At 37.5% G+C, this 19,663-nt stretch overlaps 1 protein-coding gene across 7 annotated transcripts in view; it reads right to left on the minus strand.

The window, feature by feature from the left end:
* Nucleotides 1-15,429, minus strand: part of LOC132103447 (E3 ubiquitin-protein ligase UBR5) — a 52,965-nt gene extending 37,536 nt beyond the window's left edge. For 4 of the 7 annotated variants that reach the window (XM_059508565.1, XM_059508566.1, XM_059508562.1 and 1 more), the window contains exons 1-15: nt 15,223-15,429; nt 11,463-11,507; nt 11,264-11,345; nt 10,804-10,880; nt 9,685-9,804; nt 8,532-8,802; nt 5,566-5,725; nt 5,322-5,471; nt 3,878-4,089; nt 2,684-2,803; nt 2,489-2,599; nt 2,187-2,341; nt 1,986-2,103; nt 1,007-1,191; nt 810-919 (exon numbers count right to left, since the gene is read on the minus strand). In XM_059508565.1, coding sequence (XP_059364548.1) covers nt 810-919; nt 1,007-1,191; nt 1,986-2,103; nt 2,187-2,341; nt 2,489-2,599; nt 2,684-2,803; nt 3,878-4,089; nt 5,322-5,471; nt 5,566-5,725; nt 8,532-8,802; nt 9,685-9,804; nt 10,804-10,880; nt 11,264-11,345; nt 11,463-11,507; nt 15,223-15,284 — 1,978 coding nt within the window. In that variant the 5' untranslated portion in view covers nt 15,285-15,429. The remainder of the gene's footprint in view (nt 1-809; nt 920-1,006; nt 1,192-1,985; nt 2,104-2,186; nt 2,342-2,488; nt 2,600-2,683; nt 2,804-3,877; nt 4,090-5,321; nt 5,472-5,565; nt 5,726-8,531; nt 8,803-9,684; nt 9,805-10,803; nt 10,881-11,263; nt 11,346-11,462; nt 11,508-15,222) is intronic. The other 3 variants (XM_059508567.1, XM_059508564.1, XM_059508568.1) reach the window with 3 other exon arrangements.
* Nucleotides 15,430-19,663: the final 4,234 nt, after the last annotated feature.

Raw genomic sequence — 19,663 nt, forward strand, 5'->3', positions numbered from 1 at the left:
AGAGAACGCTGGTATGCATAAGTAATATAAAAACCTATTCATAAAATAAACAAATTTCTTCAAGGGTGTTTGCAGAGTAATATAATTTCTAAGAGAGTTTAAAGCAGCAGCGTTTAATAAAATGCGTTTTAAAGATGTGAGGAAGAGCATGATTCGGACTTCACGTGCAAACAAACCGAATCAAATGCAACATGCAGCCAATAGGGCAAGTAAATATTGCATTTATGTGGAAAAATGTGTGCAATTACAGTAGAAATGCACACACTGCAAAAAAAAAAAAATACAAAAATTAAACCTTTTTTTTTAAACTCAGAAAGCACTTAATTTCTTACTAAGAAAGCACTTTTTTTTTAATAATCAGCAAGTGACATTGAATTAAACATGCAATTTTGAGGTAAAAACACCGAAACAGTATTTTCTTAACATGGTTAACTTTGCAATTTCTGAGTGAAAATTCTTCCTACATCAAATCTTCAGATCAATATAAACCCTGTACAACAACGGTCATGCTTAAGTCATTTTACAGTAAAATACTGTTAAAACGACGGTTTTTGGAAGTGAAAAAGAAAGTCATTTTATAACAAAGTAAAAATTCCCTGCACGACGCTTCATATATTTAATGTTTTTTCGTTGAAATAACGGTTTCTTCTTAGTTTTTTCTTATCAGTTGTGTACACTAAGGTTTTATCTTACACCTAATGTTGTTAAATGAATGTTTACTGCTTTATTTCAGTGTCATGTGTGTTACCATGATGGTGTTTTTTTATTATGCATTTAAGTCAAGTCTGTAAACAGTGCAGTGCACGTACTGTAGGGCAGAGAAGCGCTGCTGGCGATGGAGGAAGTGTCACTGCATGTGGACGCCGGTGAGGGCGGAGGGCCCATTTCAGTCTTCACCAGCTCTGGCTTGCTCTCCGTCCTGATGGCAAGCACAACCAATAGCACATTATTTTTAGCTTAAATACCTCCGTGCATGTGTTTGGTGACAGAAACAGTGTCTTCTTACTTGGTCTCCTGTGTCTTGGTGTTCTTCTCCATGTTCTTCATGCTCTCGGGTGAGCGGAGCTGGAAGCGGCAGCTGTCGTTCATGTTCCACACTGACTCCAACAGGACACCCACTTTTGGGATCCCAGCGTTTACAGAGAAGGCCACGGCTCCGGCGTGATACAGAGGGTTGTTCCTCAGGCACACCTATGGGGAAACACGACGTCATCACTGTAATCCTCAACGGAGGCAAAAATACATCATGCTTTTTATAAGCCACAATCACTTATCACAGTTCTGTTCGTTCTTAAGACTATTTTGCATGTTTGCGAACGGTGCCAAACTAACTGCGCTAATCAAATTAGTCAAATTTGGGGTAGGTGATTTGATCAACACCCTGAATATAAAAACAATAAAAATCTAAAATATAACAAAAATCACAATAATGATCGAAAAAAAAAACAGCTAATTTTGTGTTATTAAAAAGATCAAAAACACAAATTAAAAATAGCATGCATTTTTTTCAATTTCAAAACCAATTCTTATTAAACTTTGGTTTTACTCAAACAAAAATTAGCTTACCTTTTATTCTTGGCATATTAAAGCTATAATCAATAAACTCATAGCTTTCAAGTAAGAAATACACAACAGTCTTTACTGTATGATTTAAGTACACAACAATTGTTATTAAAGCTACTAAAGTTATTCAGTAAAGAGCAATTAGTGATTTTCTTTTGAAAGGAGAAAGTCATATACACCTGAGATGGCTAGTATGGTGTTATTTTCCTTTTTGGGGTAAGACTGAAAGCACTGATTTCTTTCCCAACTGTTTACATTCGATTAAGACGAAACCGACTGCGTTTATGAGAATACTTGGCAAGATGGGCCACATTTTGTGTGTATCTGGCCATTCAAGTGCAATCACCTTAATGTATAGCAACATCACCCATCCATAATCATCATAAAAAAGGACAAGTCAACAACTATAGCACGTTCCTCACCTGAGTTCCTACTATGATGTTGGGAATAGAAGAGATGCCTGCACTGGACTTTGGCTTCTTGTTCTTGGCTCTAGCCTTTTCAAGCATCTTTTTACGCTGACTAAAAGGCACAACACCCCTAGAGGAAAAAGACACTCAGAATTAATTCGCATATCACAAGCACAGCAGCTGAAATGATCAAACACGCTCAGGTCTGCTCACCACCAGTAAAGACTGCTCTCCAGCTGGGCGCAGGTGTACAGGGCACAACAGTGCAGAGAGATGATACGCTCTCCCTGCAGCTCCGGGAACATTTGTGCACCATGTTCTAGTTTAGCAGCAACAGTGCTCAGAGTTTCATCCACCCATGTTGCCACCTACACAATACAAGTTAATGTAAATTTGACTTTGTTTTTTGGTACTAGAGCGTGCATCACTCATCTTATTGTATCCGCACACTCCTTCCTAAGATTCGTTTCTCACTCACTCACATGTAAATAAAAAAAAAAAAGATGCTTTCTTACCTTGTTGCTTTCGGTGGCCACAGTGGCTCGGATACTGTTGGCAGACAGGTGGGTGATCTTTTCATTGGTCAAGCCCAGGAAAGGGACACGAGGGTGATGAATAGAAGAATTCTGCGAAAACGCAAATTTATGATATTCAATTCAATCAATCAAAGTGACAGGAATTCCTTGTCTGATGTGTATTGCAAATCTTACTTGTGCGTTTCTGTAAGGTTCGGACTCATTCCACTTCCACTGGTACAGTTCACCTTTGGTACTGATGGCAATCATCTCCGAGTACAAAGCCCCAATGCTGACAAACTTTGTGACATGGTCCTAAAGGATCACACGACAAGGGATAAACAGCAACTCCGCAACTATACAAATATGATTCATCATATAATTTAACCCAAGGAAATTGGAGGCTAATAATCAAGTGTTACCAGAAGAGACTGGCCATCAAGTCAAAAAGGTCAAATAAGGATGTGCAAAATTAAAAGAAAGTCAATAATTAAAAACAATCATTATTAGAGAACGCAATCTGATATTAGTTTCTGAAACTGGTTTACAAGAGTTGAAATTCGACTGAATTACTCTAAAAATCAGGGTTTTGATTGTTGATTAAAAAAATAAATAATAATAAGTTTGTTACTTGAAATAAAATAACTAACAAATAAACTAGAATTAAATAATTATTTTATTTCACCTAGATGCCAAAACAATATCTCATTTTAATTTAGTTCATTTATAAAATATTAAAATACAAAATGTATTTTTTATATAAATACAAAATATTAAAAACCTAATTATTTTTCAATTAAAATAATCTGATACACAAATGAACAAGTTATGCCATTGAACATGTGAAACTGCACTAATCTTGCAAATAAAAAGCCAAATATATAAAATAAAAAATACAAAAATAACTTTTCCTTGACGTCCAGTTAAGAGAATCTAAACAGGTTTTATAGTAATCACATAACAACAAAATGGATGTTGCACACACCACACTGACTGACAATAATACAAACAATATTTTAAAGCAAAACCGCTCTACTATTTCTTTTAAAGAAAGAAAACATTACACCAAACTACTTTTACTCTTTTAATGAGACTTCACAAAAAATAAATAAATAAACAATGCAGAGAACATGTTCATCATCTTTGACCCTTAAAGGGATGGTTCACCCAAAAATGTTGCTCCAAACCTGTATGCATTGTTTTCTTCTGCCGAACTGAATTGCAATGGTAAACGAATGTTTGTTTACCAACGTTCTTCAAAATATCTTCTTTACACTCCCAGAAGAAAGAAAGAAATACTTAGGTCTGAAACTAAATGACTATTGAATAGACATTTTTGGGTGAACTATGCCTTTAATTGTGTCAAGGCTTTAAGGCTTAAATGCCCACCTTTTCAGGCCACCACTGGAGCTCTTCGCCCAGAGAGACGGGGCTCTGCAGCGGCACGCTCTTCTTGTCAAGGCTGGGCTCTCCCTCGCGGCTGGTGGATCCACGCTCCGCATCGAAGGAGGCTCCATCCAGCCACCTCCTCTCACGCAGCCTCAGGACCGACTCCCGCTCGCGCAGCAGCTCAGAGTCTCGCTCTAGGGGGAGAAGGAGAACTGGTATGCAATGGGGTCACACCAGTGGGATAACAGTAAGCCACTCTCTGGGAAAGACCCTCGGAAAATATTGAGATTGTAAAAAATAAAAATATTGCATTTACTTCAGTCTAATTCTGCTGTATTTCTGTGACAACAACCACCTAAAACAACGGACCATTATGCCGCAAGTACGACAATGTGGGTGAAAAGGATCCATGACCATTTGTGACCCTGGAGCACCAAACCAGTCATTAGTGTACAGTGAGACTTATGCATCATCTGAAAGCTGAATAAATAATCTTTCCATTGATGTATGGTTCGTTATGATCGGACAATATTTGGCTGAGATGCAACTGTTTGAAAACCTTGAATCTGAGGGTGCAAAAAAAAAAAAAAAAAAAAACCTAAATATCTTTAAAGTTGTTCAAATGAATTCCTAGCAAATGCATATTACTAATCAAAAATTAAGTTTTGATACATTTACTAAATATCTTCATGGAACATGATCTTTAGTTGATATCCTAATGATTTTTGGCATAAATGAATAATTGATCATTCTGACCCATACATTGTTTTTTTTTTGGTTGTTGCTACAAACACACCCCAGAGACTTAAGACTGTCTTTTGTGCTCAAGGGTCACATTTAGATAATGATCCATATTTGTTTAAAGAAAGTAAAACAAGGCTTCATATGGACGCTGTACAGGCTGGCTTTGTCAGTTGGTGGGTGGCATTAGCAGCGGAAACATCTTGTTGACGGGGATGTCCAGCATGTATGGGTATAAACTGCAGGGTCTTATGGGTAACTGTCAGCACTGCAGGGCCTTTCGCAGAGAGCTCACTAAAGAAAACGATGACTAAGACCATGCAGGACAACTGGACACGCTCTCAAGACACAGATGCTCACACACACACACAACACAAACATGCAGCAAGGCATCTTGAAGTATTTGATAACCAGAGGCTGATCGTAAAGAACAGTGGCTGGTTTATGAACAAATAATTTAGAAAAGAATAAATTGCATGTGATTAAAAAAAAAAATACACTGCAGGACCTGACCCAAACTTGTTATTACAATAGCATTTTCCTCATATTTCATATCTGCATGAATGTGTTGCGAGTTGTGACTTTACATTTTAAAAATACAGTGGTAACGCAGTGGTTGTGGTACAAGCACTTCCAGAAATCTTGCTGAATGTCTTCCTGACTCTATGAGTGTATTCAAGCCAGACTGTGTTTTAGCTTTTACCTCGTGAAGAGCCGAGACGAGACAATGAAGAGCGTCGGAAAGATGGGTAGCCGAAGTAGCTGATGTCCTCAGAGAACATAGCATCTGCGTCAATGATCACGCTGGGGTGTGCGGAGTGAATGTCCGCGTCTAGCAGTGACATCAAGTCTTCTGTGGAAGTATAAAAGGCATTATCAGAAAGGTTTGTTAAAATGTCACAGTCTTGAGCGTCATTACCTTGGACCCATGTTCTGTGTCTGTTTACCTCCAGGTAGGTAGGACTCGCTGGCCGTGTCGTCTCCATCATCGCCGTCCTCGTCGTCTCTGCTCAGCAGATTGTTCACAGCCAAGTTAACATCAAGGTTTGTTCGCTGCAGCTCTCGAATGATGACACTCCTGGACTTTCCCTGAAGAACCACCTGGGCCTGATTTGGGAAGCAAAACCAATCAGCTGGAAATTACACAGCAGGTTTTTCCCGTCACATCACCCCAAAATTTTATAAATAAATTAATGTTAATATGCAGAATTAATCTTTTATATCATTTATTTATTTTTTATAATTGCATAAAGCATAATTTTATTCCTTGCATTTTATTAAAAAACTACCTTTAGTTATTAATAAATATAAATGCATGCTAGAAAAATTTAAAATAAGGTTTTAAATCCAAGTAGAATATTTTACTTTAAACTGTAAGTCATGTTTCTAAAATTTCAATAATGCAGTAATGTAGAATTTATTTTTCGCACAGAGTATTTAGATGTCAAACCTTTACCCACAATGTTTAGTATGCATTTATATTTGTTAACAAAAATATTTTTCAATACACTTGTTGGTAACACTTTAGAATAAGGTTCCATTAGTTAATGTTAGTTAACATGAACTAAGCAAGAACAATCACTCTACAGCATTTGTTATTCTTTAGTTAATGTTGATTTCAACATTTACAAATGCATTATTCAAATCAAAAGTTGTGCTTGTTAACATTAGATAATGCACTGTGAATTAACATGAACAACTATTTTCATTAACATTAACAAAGATTAATAAATAGAGTAATAAATGTATTGTTCATTGTTTGTTCATGTTAATACATTAACTAACGTTAACAAATGGATCCTTATCCTAAAGTGTTTAGGGCTGGGTATTGTTCAAAATCTTTCGATCCGGTGCCAATTTCGATACCTCAGTTTCGATACCGGTTCCTAACGATACTTTTTTCGATACCATATGTTTTAAAATCCATTTCAACATCAACACAAATACACAACTTTTATTTTTCACCTTAATTAAAACAAATTCTGGTAAAACTTCACACTCAGGATAACTATTAATACAACTGGTTGTGCTTTTTGGAGGGATGCGCCATTCAGGGGCGGACTGGGACCAAAAAGTTGCCCTGGACTTTCTGGCCCACAGCAGCCCACCACATCATAACGCAAACGCCCCTGTTTTGATGTCGTTTATTAATTTAATATTTAAGTAAACAGTTTGGGGATTTTAACCAATAGGGCAACTGATACTCCGTTTAAAAAAAAAAAAAAAAAAAGACCAGCAGTTGTTCATTTAGCGACTCTCATCAAGACACAAACATTCTGCTAGAACTCACACTTTGCATTCAGTTAGCAGATCCATACGAATCATGCATGAAATAGAAGTTTATAAACTCGAACGATAGCTTTATGTGCTTTACAGATGAACTTGAAGTCTTTATTCATTCAAGATGTTCAATAATAGATCATCTTTGGCTCGGTAATACAAGTTCCTGATCCGATTAGTAAACCGATGATTCTTTTGAGTCAATCTTTTAAAATAATAATTTATTTTGTTTAACGAAACCAGTGTTTCACAAACTGGATAGATCTGAGGTGCAGGGCTCGCAAAATCGCTATCCTGACGTCCCGGGGCTATTGTGTTTTCCAGTCCGATGGGCTATCGTGATGTAAAATTCCTAACTTGCTTCGCGTTGTTCACTCGCTTGAAGGGGTGAAACGGATCATAGCTGATCGTTTGCATTTATTTCTAAATATTGCTGATTCAAGCGTTTTAAACAATTCGCGTTCGGAGCTTGCGCGCTCTCATTCAAAGCACGCGCTGCAAGCAGCATTTCAGACAATGCGCGTACAGAGAATGAATTCATCTTTTGCGTATCCTAACTTCTGAAATGAACAAATACACACACAATTATATCAAAATAATTGTCTCTGCAAGTATTCTTGTAAACACAGTCGGTTATGTTTTAAGTGAATGTATACAGTGGCCTGCTGCTCAGAGAAATTCGCTGTACCAGATAAATCTGTCTCTCTCTCTCTGTTTTTTAGACGACCTGAAAGGGGACGTTTCAAGATACGCAATGGAGTAGACCAAACTAAACAGGGAGGGAGGGCAAAACACTCATCCAAACAAATGCTTCATTAACACCGGCTTTGGTTGCAATACTCTTATCGCATATGTTGCACTTTGCTGACTCTGCATCCACTTTTATAAAGTGTAGCCACACTTTAGACCTCTTCGGCATTTTAAAATGGAAACGTTTTGAGAAAAACAACTACAGTGGTGTTGTGTGACTGCGAGTATCTTCAGAAATCCTCCTCGTCACGTGGTGGTGGACAGCCAATCACAGCGAATTTAGGTCCTTAATGCACGTATGCTACAAGCTCACACAGACACAGCCGCTTGGCCAAAAAAAAAAAAAAAATACACGGCTGCTTGGCTTTTGGAACCGAAATTTGGCACCGAAAGATAAATAATTTTTCAATACTCATAGTATCTAAGTTTTTCGTTCGATACCATAAAGGCATCGAAGTTCGGTACCCAGCCCTAAAAGTGTTACCCACTTGTTTTATTATATCCTATTTTTATATTATATACAAATATGATTATATTGTTTTATGTAATATAGTAGTATTTATATTTCAACATTTACACACACAATGTTTTGCATGCATTTGATACGTGAAACACTTAATACAATGCAAGCAATAAAATTTGCCTTCATCAAAATATTATTTAGCTGCTGAATGTCCAAAAATAATTATTTCAGCTTCTTTATTTTTGTCAAATTTTCTAAAGCCTAAAATGCTATGAGTTTCTCAATTGAGAATGAAGTTATTTTGTAAAAGTAGCATTCACAAATATGACATGTAACTTAAAAAGCAGACCTAAGGCAAGCACATCCAACCTTAACGGTAGAAATCAGGAATGTGGAAGAGGCCCATGAAGCGAGTTGTACCTGAGAGATGAGCTCCTCTGGGATGACGGAGGCTGGAATTACGGGCTGTGGCTGACTGCCCAGCAGACCAGAGCCTCGATCTCTGCCAGTGCGGATCACACGGGTCTGTCTGCGTGAATCACGGGCTGCTGTGGAGGATCGACCTGAAGATCCTCCTCCTCCTGCGGCTCCACCAGTGCCTCCACCACTCCCACTGCCTCCTCCTGCGCCTCCACCACTGCTGGCTCCGCCTCCACTGCTGCCTCCATTGACTCCTGAACTCCAGCGGCTCCTGTCAGACACAGCGACTGTCAGGATCAGTATACTGCCCACTTCTTCACCTCACATTTCCCTTCTTTTAATAGTGTCTCTAATTTGAACTTAAGTGCATGATTTAAATTAAAAAAAAAAAAAAAAAAGTTTAAGCTTAATTCTGTGAATCAGTTTAAAATTGATTTAATAATACATTTTTCCATTCATATATTTAAATGTTTTAGTAAACTGCGAGATAAACCGTGTGTGTGTGTAAACATGCTTTATTTTGCACACACATATACTATATATACACATATATATTTATATACATATATATACACGTGTGTGTGAGTGTGTGTGTGTGTGTGTGTGTATATACACTGTTGATAATTTCTTGAAAATTTTAGAAATTTTGCATTTTATTACAAACACAGATTTGTATAATATTATTATAAAAATACATATTATAAAAACAACTGTATAATATATAAACATGACTGTTTGTTACAATCTATTTTTATATTGGTTCATATTAAAAATTTTCAATATTTTAAATAAACACAGATTTATTTATTTTCATTTAAATACACACACAAACACTATTTTGGTATTATTATATGATACTATAATAGTAATTGAATCTAGTTAATAAAATTTTTTAGATACACTACACAGCTCTAATGAAATGTGTGTTTAATTTGTTCTTAGTAAACGAGCGTCTCCCACATAAAATAAATGCATGTTTTTGGAAATGGGCTTGTAGTGTGAATATTTTCAGGTGGGGATTTTAATGCATGCAAAAAAAAGAAAAACAGCAAAATCGTCTATAAAAAGGATTCTTATACCAAAGGCAGCACTGCATGTGTGCCTGCTGATGTTACCTGATGGCTGCATTTCTGATAGCCTTGGCACAACTTACCCAAGGGTGTTGCCTGCCAGTCTGCCCAGTGTGTCAGAACCAGACAGGAACCAGGGCGGATCACTAGTCCTGCCTGGCCTGGAGCTCCTTCCTGCCCCTGAGACACTGCTCAACTTTGAACTGGAAACAAAAGATGGGAGATCAGTTACAAACCTATAGTCCCACATGTGGGACCATCACAGAGCCAATCGGCCTCTTATACCATGGGGCGACTAACATTGGCAACACCCTTGGGAATCAGAACGGACTGCAGCTCATTCCTCAGGCAAGAGCTGAAGGAAAGGCTGACAGGGAACTGCTAAAGATTTCCCCTAAATCATGTGCCATCGTGCCCGCTAAATATTTTGGACATAAACAAACACTGTGCATTGCTTGCAATTCAGAAAAGGAGATTTGCACTGTTGGCTTCAATCCCAAAAACAAATAGAAGCATTGGGCCCCTTGCTCAGTTCAAGCAGAAACGCACAAACAAACCACTTCAAAGCGGTCATCGTGAGCATAAGAGGTTGTTTTTGCTGTTTATATTCAATAAATGCTCATTTCATACTCCGAAGCATTTGCAATATATTTTTGTGTCTACAATTCATTTCCTGTACCACCAAATATCGAAATATCTATAAGCTGGTAATGTTACATGATTGCATGTGTATTTTGGTTTTTCACCACTTCAGTACTAAAACAGCATTGCTGATAAAACCTGACGAAAAAAGCGGGCCACACCTTTATAAAACGTTCTGCGTTGCTTTTATACGAACCACTTCATTAAATTACCATCACTAAAAATATAATACAAGTGCATTTTTTCCATGCAACTGTAAGGATACATCTATGCAATAATTACTGCATCATATACAGTGTTCATATTTGAGTCTTTATGCTATTCTAACATAAAAAAAAAATGTCTGTTAGAATAGCAAAAACGTGCATTGCTAAGTATGATTTCAGACCAAATCCCACAAAACGACCTCTAATCATACAAGGTGAAAAGTCAGCACACTTTAAACAGAATTAACATAAACCCAGAGCAGTCATAACCAGAAGAGGCAGATCTAGAGTTATCTTGCATGCCAGCTCATACATGCATTTTCCATGCATCTATCAGGGATATTAATTTCTCACCCATCATTGCCATCGGGCTTGCCGAGCTCCAGTCGGTCGGGCTGGACAGCAAAGCTTATCCTGCAGATACGTCCATCCTGAAACAAAAGAACATGTCATTTCTGCATTGCTCTTTGTTAATTAGACAAAAAAGTTCATTATATATTAATTCTTGTGTCTACTAACATATGCTTTTCCCCAATGCAACACAAAAGCAGAAATAGAAAATGTGCATTGTATTTTTATATACAACAGTTCATAGTGAACCTGATAAACCTAATAAAGGTCCTTCTAAAGCTAGAGAAACAGTCACGGTGAACTTCAGTTTTTATGGCAATTACACTGAATTCAATAAAAGTCACTTTGGATAAAAAGGTCTGCCAAAAGCATAAATGTAATGGATGACCCAAAAAAAAAAAAAAAAAAAAAATCCTGAAGCAATGCATGATATAAAGTAACAGTGCTGCATAATAAATGTTACCTCAAGGAGAAATCCAGCATGATTTGGTCCAACCACACACTGCTTAAGTTTGGCCTGCTCCAATGGAATAAGGTGTGGATGACTGGCGTGTGGACAGAGAAATGTTAGCCGAGTGTTTTCACAAAACTCAATACTTCACTGATGTGGAAAGTGCTCTAAAACCACTGGGCTTAAAATGCAAATGCTTGGTAAAACATACCTGTTACAGTTGTATTTGTTGAGCTTTTCTGACACTTCACGGAGCCTATAAGAAACAAAGGCATGTGATGCATTGGTCTCACAAAACACTCAACGTTCACAGAAAGTAAGATTAATCAGCTTCTAAAATAATAATGTTCTTGCTACATTATCAAAGGCACAGCTGAATGTAGAGAGTCATTATTTATATTGGCTTGAGCAATGGCTTCCACCTTAGCAGGATAAAATCAACCAATTCCTGTCATGTTTTAAACAGTAGTTTAATATATACCCATAATGCATTTGGAAAATGCAATTTCAAAAACAGAACTGAATCCATCCAAATACTGGATGTTCAAGTTTAAGTCCACAAACAAATGACTCCCAAGTCATCAACATTTGTAATGTTTTTTCACTTAATGTAATGATTTTAGAATTTATCATCAAATTAAATTGTTTATTTGCTAAATCCATTATCGAGGATTCCGACTGGAAAAATAATGTTAAAAAAAAAAAAAAATTTTCCCACTAATGCATAATTTCACATCAGAGGGTCTTTATTAACAGTAAATCTTTATTCTTGAGTAAATCATGGGCTAATTTTCATTTTTGGGTGAACTATCTCTTTAAAATAGGTAAAAACAAAGCATATTTGTGCAGAGTCCAATAAGAATTTTGATCAATGCATCCCTTGTAAATAGTCACGCCTTGAAAGAGAAGTTTATGAGGATACAATAATCATAAAACTCAAGTAATAATAAAATAAGATGAAATGTAGTATGAGCCACAGTGAAAGGAGAAAAAATGGACAAAGGCTCTGCTGGAAATCTTCTGTCTATTACAAATGTTTTTGATATTCCACCCTTAAGACAAACTATAAACCAATGACTCTGTATGAAAATAAAGAGATTTAAGTCAAAACAGTCAGACATAAAAACAAATGCATATTAATTTCCACCAGGAAACCTTGGGTGTGAGTGCACCATGGACAGAGAACACACTTTGAAGGCCATGTGGTGTGGATAGGAGTAGATGCAGATTTATGAAGAAAGACGTTAGCTTATAGCAGGGTGCAAACGGGTCCAAATTGACTGAAGAAAAAAAGATTTCTCTCAGATGTTGGCCAACTTTAGTCCTTCAAGCTCTCCTTGGACAAAAAGTGTGTCATAAACCAGCTGTAAAACTGTAAAAATGGATGCATACCAAAACCTAGTTTACCTAGTCTTTAATGGGACTTTTATTTTGACGGGTTGGCGTACCTTTACAGTTCTGTGTATGTGATGTGATGCTAGTGTTACTCAAATCAAACGGTCAAATGCTCGTGAAGTGACTGTCAGAGCAGTTCTGGAGATGTTGTTCATGTGTTTACGTCTTTATTGAGTGAGAGGAAAGACGCTGAAATCACCGGAGCGTCACGCTTTAATTATAATCCTCTTTAATTATAAAAAAAAGTTAAAATATTAATGGTATTATAATGTTATACTGAAACAATTGAAAAACCCTTAAGATAACATGTAGAAAGAAAAATATCAATCTTAAGCGTGTAGAGTAACACAAATGGACTTTGAACGATAACTTAATTGTATAATTGTGGCATCCATAATTGTAATCACGATTAGAAATTTGATTAATTGTGAAGTCCTATTGCACAGCATATTATACTGGCATAATTGGGCATAAAGCATAAAATATTGCCAAAGCAACTATACACATGCACAAACAAGTTTTTCAATGCATGCATGTTATGATACAGACTAAAAAGCCCAAGATCAGCGACATCGTACTGAAATGCGCACAAGATAATATCCTTGCACCGCAGCAGTCTAAGCAACTGAGATCATGCTGAATCTAGTATGAAGGGGACACGTGTGCAAAAAGGGCTCTTGTTTCCTGTCAGTGCAGCAGAAAAGCCTTCAAGTCAAGGCTCATTGCAGGACAAATCAGTGGACAATGAAGGATGGAGGTCTCCATGTACACGCTGAAATGTTAATGACTAGTGCAAGTATATAAATCAGTAAGGGGATGACAAATAGTAATGGACAACCTAGCCATAATGGTGAGAAATGCAATAACATGATAATGTGTTGGACAATAAGTGTCCGAACAAAATGCCTCAAAATTGGATTTAGTCTTGGTGCAAGGCATGTTTTTTTCCTTTGTTGGAAATTATTACCTTTTGTTGCATAGTGACTGAAACACTTTTCACAACACATTTTAGTTTTATAATGCATCATTTCCATGAAGTGTTTGTTATCTGTACTATTAATTGGCTGAATGGAACTATTTATACTAAAGAACAGTACTAAAAAAAATATATATATATATTTTCTCACAAAAAAAAGGCTTGATGGTGAAGTTGTTAATACACAAGTATTGTAATTTTAACAAAAATAACAAATATACTCATGAAAACAGATTCATTGAGGACTATTGCAACAATAAACTAGATGTATGATATTATTAAATTATAGACTTATTTTAATTTACAGTGCAGTTGCATTATAGTATATATATTGCATTATCTTTGGCATAATATTAACTACAATTATTATTATTATTATTACTATTTTCAAGCAGTTTGTTTTCCTAAAAACACCAGTGTGAATGCAGAACACCATAACAACCAAAAAAAATTAATTCCAATTTAAGTCCAGGCACGAGTCAATGCAAGTTTTTACCTCCTCTTTTTCTTTTCCGTTTGGTAATAGAAAAGGGATTGCAGCTCTTAATTTTAACCTCTCAAAATGTAGATTTAATTTTAAAATGCTCAAGACTTCCCCTAGACCCACCCACCATAGTCTTACAAAATCTGGTGTGAAAACACAATTTTTTAATATTAAACATTAGATATGTATATTAATTTTAGGATGATTTATCGCTTTCTTTTATGGTTAGTTATGCATGAAGCTGCTCTCACAGCAACTGGGCAATAAATGTACAAAACTGAAGACTCTAAAATATAATTCATGACTGAAAACATTTTGTAACATGATTTTGATGTACAACTTCCATGGTAATGCAATGTTTGAATTTAAAATGGATTTCAAAAGGATGAATTTCGAGATTTTAAACTTTTCAAGTGAAATAAAGTTTCTGATGATTTCTAAAGTGTGATAGAGAAAAGGGCAACAAAGACGACTTTTTTTTTTTTTGACAAAGGTCAGAACTGCTGTTATGATGTAGGTTTAAGAGGTGCACTCTTGCCATAAATTAATCTATTATTTTTCCTATATAATTTTTAACAAAAAAGATCGGTAAAATATCTATTTATATATATTTATCTATTTCTAATATCTATTTTTATATCTACATTTTCAACCATATATAATTTGTCATGATTAGATTAGGATTGAATTGTAATATAGTGAAGTAAACGTAGAAGGCCCACGGAGGGCCAGTTGGCAGTTAACAGGTTAAACAGATGAGCTAGCGCAGTGCTAACGGCTAACCGGCTAGCCTGAGGGGATTTTTATTCATCAATTATCTTCGCGTTGAATCGGCGTATCATAAAAAAACACGAGTTAAATATAATAACTAAATCGTATACTTGAAATAAAAGTCAATGTGTGGTGTGTAAAAGCTTTAATTTATCGCATTTCCCTCTCTTTTCGGCTCCCCATCCCCCAACCCGCATTGTGTCTCCAGTCAGACGGGCCTCGGTATTTTTAGACCCGTATGTTTAACATTGAGCAGCTGTAAAATACTCTAAATGTTTTATTAACGACCTCTGAATGCACTTCAAGCTCAAAACAAATTGCAAACCGCTTCTTTCTCACAAATACCTGTCATTTAGCTGCTCTTCGGTCCCGGGTAACGGGTGAACCACGAAGTGAATGGACGTCATCGGTTAAATTATTCCGAGGGGGGCTTTTCTCTCGTCTTCACTGGTCTGGTTTAAAAATGTGTGTTTTCTTTGCCGGAAGACACCGAGGAGCTGAAATGCACAACCTCTTTATCCACAAGCCGCCATCTTAACTCTGTTTAAGCGTCTTTGGGTCTGTTGGGGAGGATGCAAGTGAGACGATGACGCTGATTGGTCGAGAGCGAGTATGTGTCAGCGAAGCGGATTGGCTGGGAGGGATAAAGGGGCGGGTCTCACGAGTCGCCTTCCATGTGTTGTGTGTGTCATTGTAGTAAATACACGGCTGTTGTTGCAGCATTAATATCTGCGCTCAGTCCTGATACAAAGCTCTTCAATGGCTGATTTACAGTTCTAGTTGATATAAAGCCCATGCTTGAGTTGTCAGGCATCTCATATTTCTGAGGGAAAAACATCTAGTACTGGATTTAGCTTCTTAGACATGATGCTTTGCGGCGCATAGGAATAAAGCAATGACGTCATGCCTTTCCCACCTGTAACTGTACATTGCATAAAGAAATGATATTCATCGAGAAATGCTTTATAGGTGCAGGTAAATGCCCTGATGCTAATAATATTGGCAAATTAAGATCAGTTGAACCTTTCTTAATTCAAGATAATGTCTCTTCTGCTGCTCTAATGTAAATATTGCATGGAACTGCACCTGAGTATTGTATAAGCCACGATTAATAATGATGTACATGCTCTTCACATTGCATTTTCACTAGTGCACTAAAAACAACATAGGCCTAAGATAAATGCATTTGAACTGCATTTAAAATTGCCATCCATTTTAAATTACACAGTTTTACCATGAACAGACTTATGCACATTTGTCAGTAATACATGAGTGATTTCTCATAAAAAATTAATAATAATGCCATAGTTTTTTATTAACTATTTGCATATGTTTATATAATCATATTTTTTAATGCATTCATTCAAATGGCTTAGAATCAGAAAAAATGTTAATTGTGAAAGCAATTGAAATTATTTTAGTTAAAAAAAAGTTTTAACATTACAAATATGTATGGAACAAGCAATATTCAATTGTTTCAAATCTATTCATGCTAAATATATAAACCTGGTTATTGTGCATTTAATTATCATTATTATTTATTTATTTATTTGAGTGTATCATACTTTTGGCCCACTCACTGTATGTACACATACATTCTGTAGAGTGATATTCGGTAGCAATCAATTCAAAATCTCTTAATTTTGATCATATTTCATAAAACACCAAATGATTATTTTTATATAATACAAAGTTAGACCATTCTCTTTGCATAAATTGCATTCTCTAGGGTAATTGTGCATATAATGCCCAGAAGGGGGCAGGTTTTGCCTTCTATATGACATTTGCCTGATGCCTCACTGTTCAGCCATCAAAATAGTTCAGCTGTTTGGACTCTCATTCTGACGGCACCCATTCACTACAGAGCAAGTGATGCAAATCTGGCGAAACTGTATGTGTTATCCCCCCTTTAAATGAAGAAAATCTAGTCAGCAGCAACTCTAGTTTTATTCCAGTCTTCTGTCTCTAGACTTCTGTCCTGTGTAGAGGACGTTATATTTCAGTGGATCTCTCTGAGTGTTAAATCCTGTACAGAGCACATTCAGGGCTTTTTAGAGATATCGACTGTTTGGAGGTTTGATCATAAACACACTTTCTCCTTGGTCTTTAAACACTGACTGATATGCAATAATCAAATTCAGCACTCTTAGGGAAATATGATGATATTTTGTAATTATCATTTATTTGACTTTGATACAGGGCGTAATTTTTATACATGTCTTGTGTAGAGGACACCAAGGCAAAGGGCTGTTAATATGTCACATATTGTACATTTATTATCTGGACACATTCATGGTCAATCAGTCTTTGTGGAAAAGGGAAGATGAAATTACAACAGACCAAGTGTCTTTTCCTTATTTTGTAAAGCTATAATCAAGGTTGTAGTTTACATACAAATGTTCATTAACATGCATCGTCCCTGTCAAATAAATAAACAACGGATAAATGTATTATTATGAAACGCAGTTTATCAACTGCAAGCCGTTCTATTCGCCGCGGGAGTTTCACTCGCTCATTCTGGTTAGTGTTTACATTCCTCCTCAAGCGCACGTGAGCTCAGCTTTACAGAAACTCGCTGATCAGATCACAGACACAGAACAACAACACCCGGACTCTGTTTTAATCATTCTTGGGGACTTTAATAAAGCCAATCTCTCCCGTGAACTGCCAAAATACGGACAGCATGTTACCTGCCCCACCAGAGACAGTAATATACTGGATCACTGTTACACCACAATAAAGGATGCATATCACTCTGTTCCACGAGCAGCTTTGGGACGTTCTGATCACTGTCTGGTTCATCTTATACCGACCTACAAGCAGAAACTTAAATCTGCTAAACCTGTATTAAGGACTGTGAAGAGATGGACCAGCGAAACAGAGCAGGATTTACAATCTTGTTTTGACATCACAGACTGGAGCGTTTTTGAAGCTGCTACCACCGATCTGGACGAACTCACAGAGACCGTAACATCCTATATTAGTTTCTGTGAGGATATATGCATTCCTACCAGGACTTATTTAACATTCAACAATGATAAGCCATGGTTTACAGTAAAACTCAGACACCTTCGTCAGGCCAAAGAGGATGCCTACAGAAATGGGGACAGGGTCTTGTACAATCAGGCAAGGAACACACTGAACAAAGAGATTAGAGCGGCTAAAAAGACCTATGCTAAAAAGTTGGAAGACCAATTTACTTCCAACGACTCTACTTCAGTTTGGAGAGGACTGAGAGCCATCACAAACTACAAGACACCATCCCCTTGCACTGAGGCTAATCAACGACTTGCTAACGACCTGAATGAGTTTTATTGTAGATTTGAAACCCCCAACACCCACTCTGACCATCTCCCTACACAACCATTAACACCTCCTGCAATCCCCCTCTCCATACCTCCTGCTCTTCAAATCTATGAAGATGATGTGCGCCAGGTCTTCAAGAAAAACAAAAGAAGAAAAGCACCAGGCTCAGATGGCGTTACACCAGCCTGTCTGAAAATCTGTGCTGACCAGCTGGCCCCCATCTTTTCACAGATCTTCAACAGATCTCTGGAGTTGTGTGAAGTGCCTTCCTGCTTCAAATGCTCCACCATAATCCCCATTCCAAAGAAACCCAAGATAACAGGACTTAACGACTACAGACCTGTGGCTCTAACGTCTGTCGTCATGAAGTCGTTTGAAAAACTGGTTCTGGCTTATCTGAAGGACATCACTGGACCCTTACTAGACCCCCTGCAGTTTGCGTACCGAGCAAACAGGTCCGTGGATGATGCAATCAACATGGCATTGCACTTCATCCTGCAACATCTGGACAAAACAGGGACTTATGTGAGGATCCTGTTTGTAGACTTTAGTTCAACACCATCATCCCAACAACCCTCCAGACCAAACTGACCCAGCTCTCTGTTCCTAGCTCTATCTGTCAGTGGATCACCAGCTTTCTGACAGATAGGCAACAGTTAGTGAGACTGGGGAAATTCATGTCAAACAGCTGCTCCACCAACACTGGTGCCCCTCAGGGATGTGTTCTCTCCCCTCTGCTCTTCTCCCTGTACACCAACGACTGCACCTCTAAAGACCCCTCTGTCAAGCTCCTGAAGTTTGCAGACGACACTACAGTCATCGGCCTCATCCAGGACGGTGACGAGTCTGCTTACAGACAAGAGGTTGAGCAGCTGGCTGTCTGGTGCAGTCTTAACAACCTGGAGCTGAACACGCTCAAAACAGTGGAGATGACTGTGGACTTTAGGAGAAACCCCCCTGCACTTTCCCCACTCACCATCATGAACAGCACTGTGGCTGCAGTGGAGTCATTCAGATTCCTGGGAACCACCATCTCTCAGGACCTGAAGTGGGACAATCACATTGGCTCCATTGTGAAAAAAGCCCAACAAAGGTTGTACTTCCTTCGCCAGCTGAGGAAGTTTAACCTGCCACAGGAGCTGCTGAAACAGTTCTACTCAGCCGTCATTGAGTCTGTACTGTGCACTTCAATTACTGTCTGGTTTGGTTCAGCTACAAAATCAGATATCAGAAGACTACAGAGAACTGTTCGGACTGCTGAAAGGATTATTGGTGCTCCCCTGCCCACCCTCCAAGAACTGTACACATCCAGAGTGAGGAAAAGGACTCAGAAAATCACTCTGGATCCCTCACATCCAAGTCACCCCATCTTTGAACTTTTGCCATCTGGCCGGCGCTTCAGAGCCGCAAATACAAGAACAGCAAGGCACAAGAATAGTTTCTTCCCCCAGGCAATCTACCTCATGAACAGTTAAATGTT

Source organism: Carassius carassius, chromosome 24, assembly GCF_963082965.1.
Source record: "Carassius carassius chromosome 24, fCarCar2.1, whole genome shotgun sequence".
Classification (NCBI taxonomy): Eukaryota; Metazoa; Chordata; class Actinopteri; order Cypriniformes; family Cyprinidae; genus Carassius; species Carassius carassius.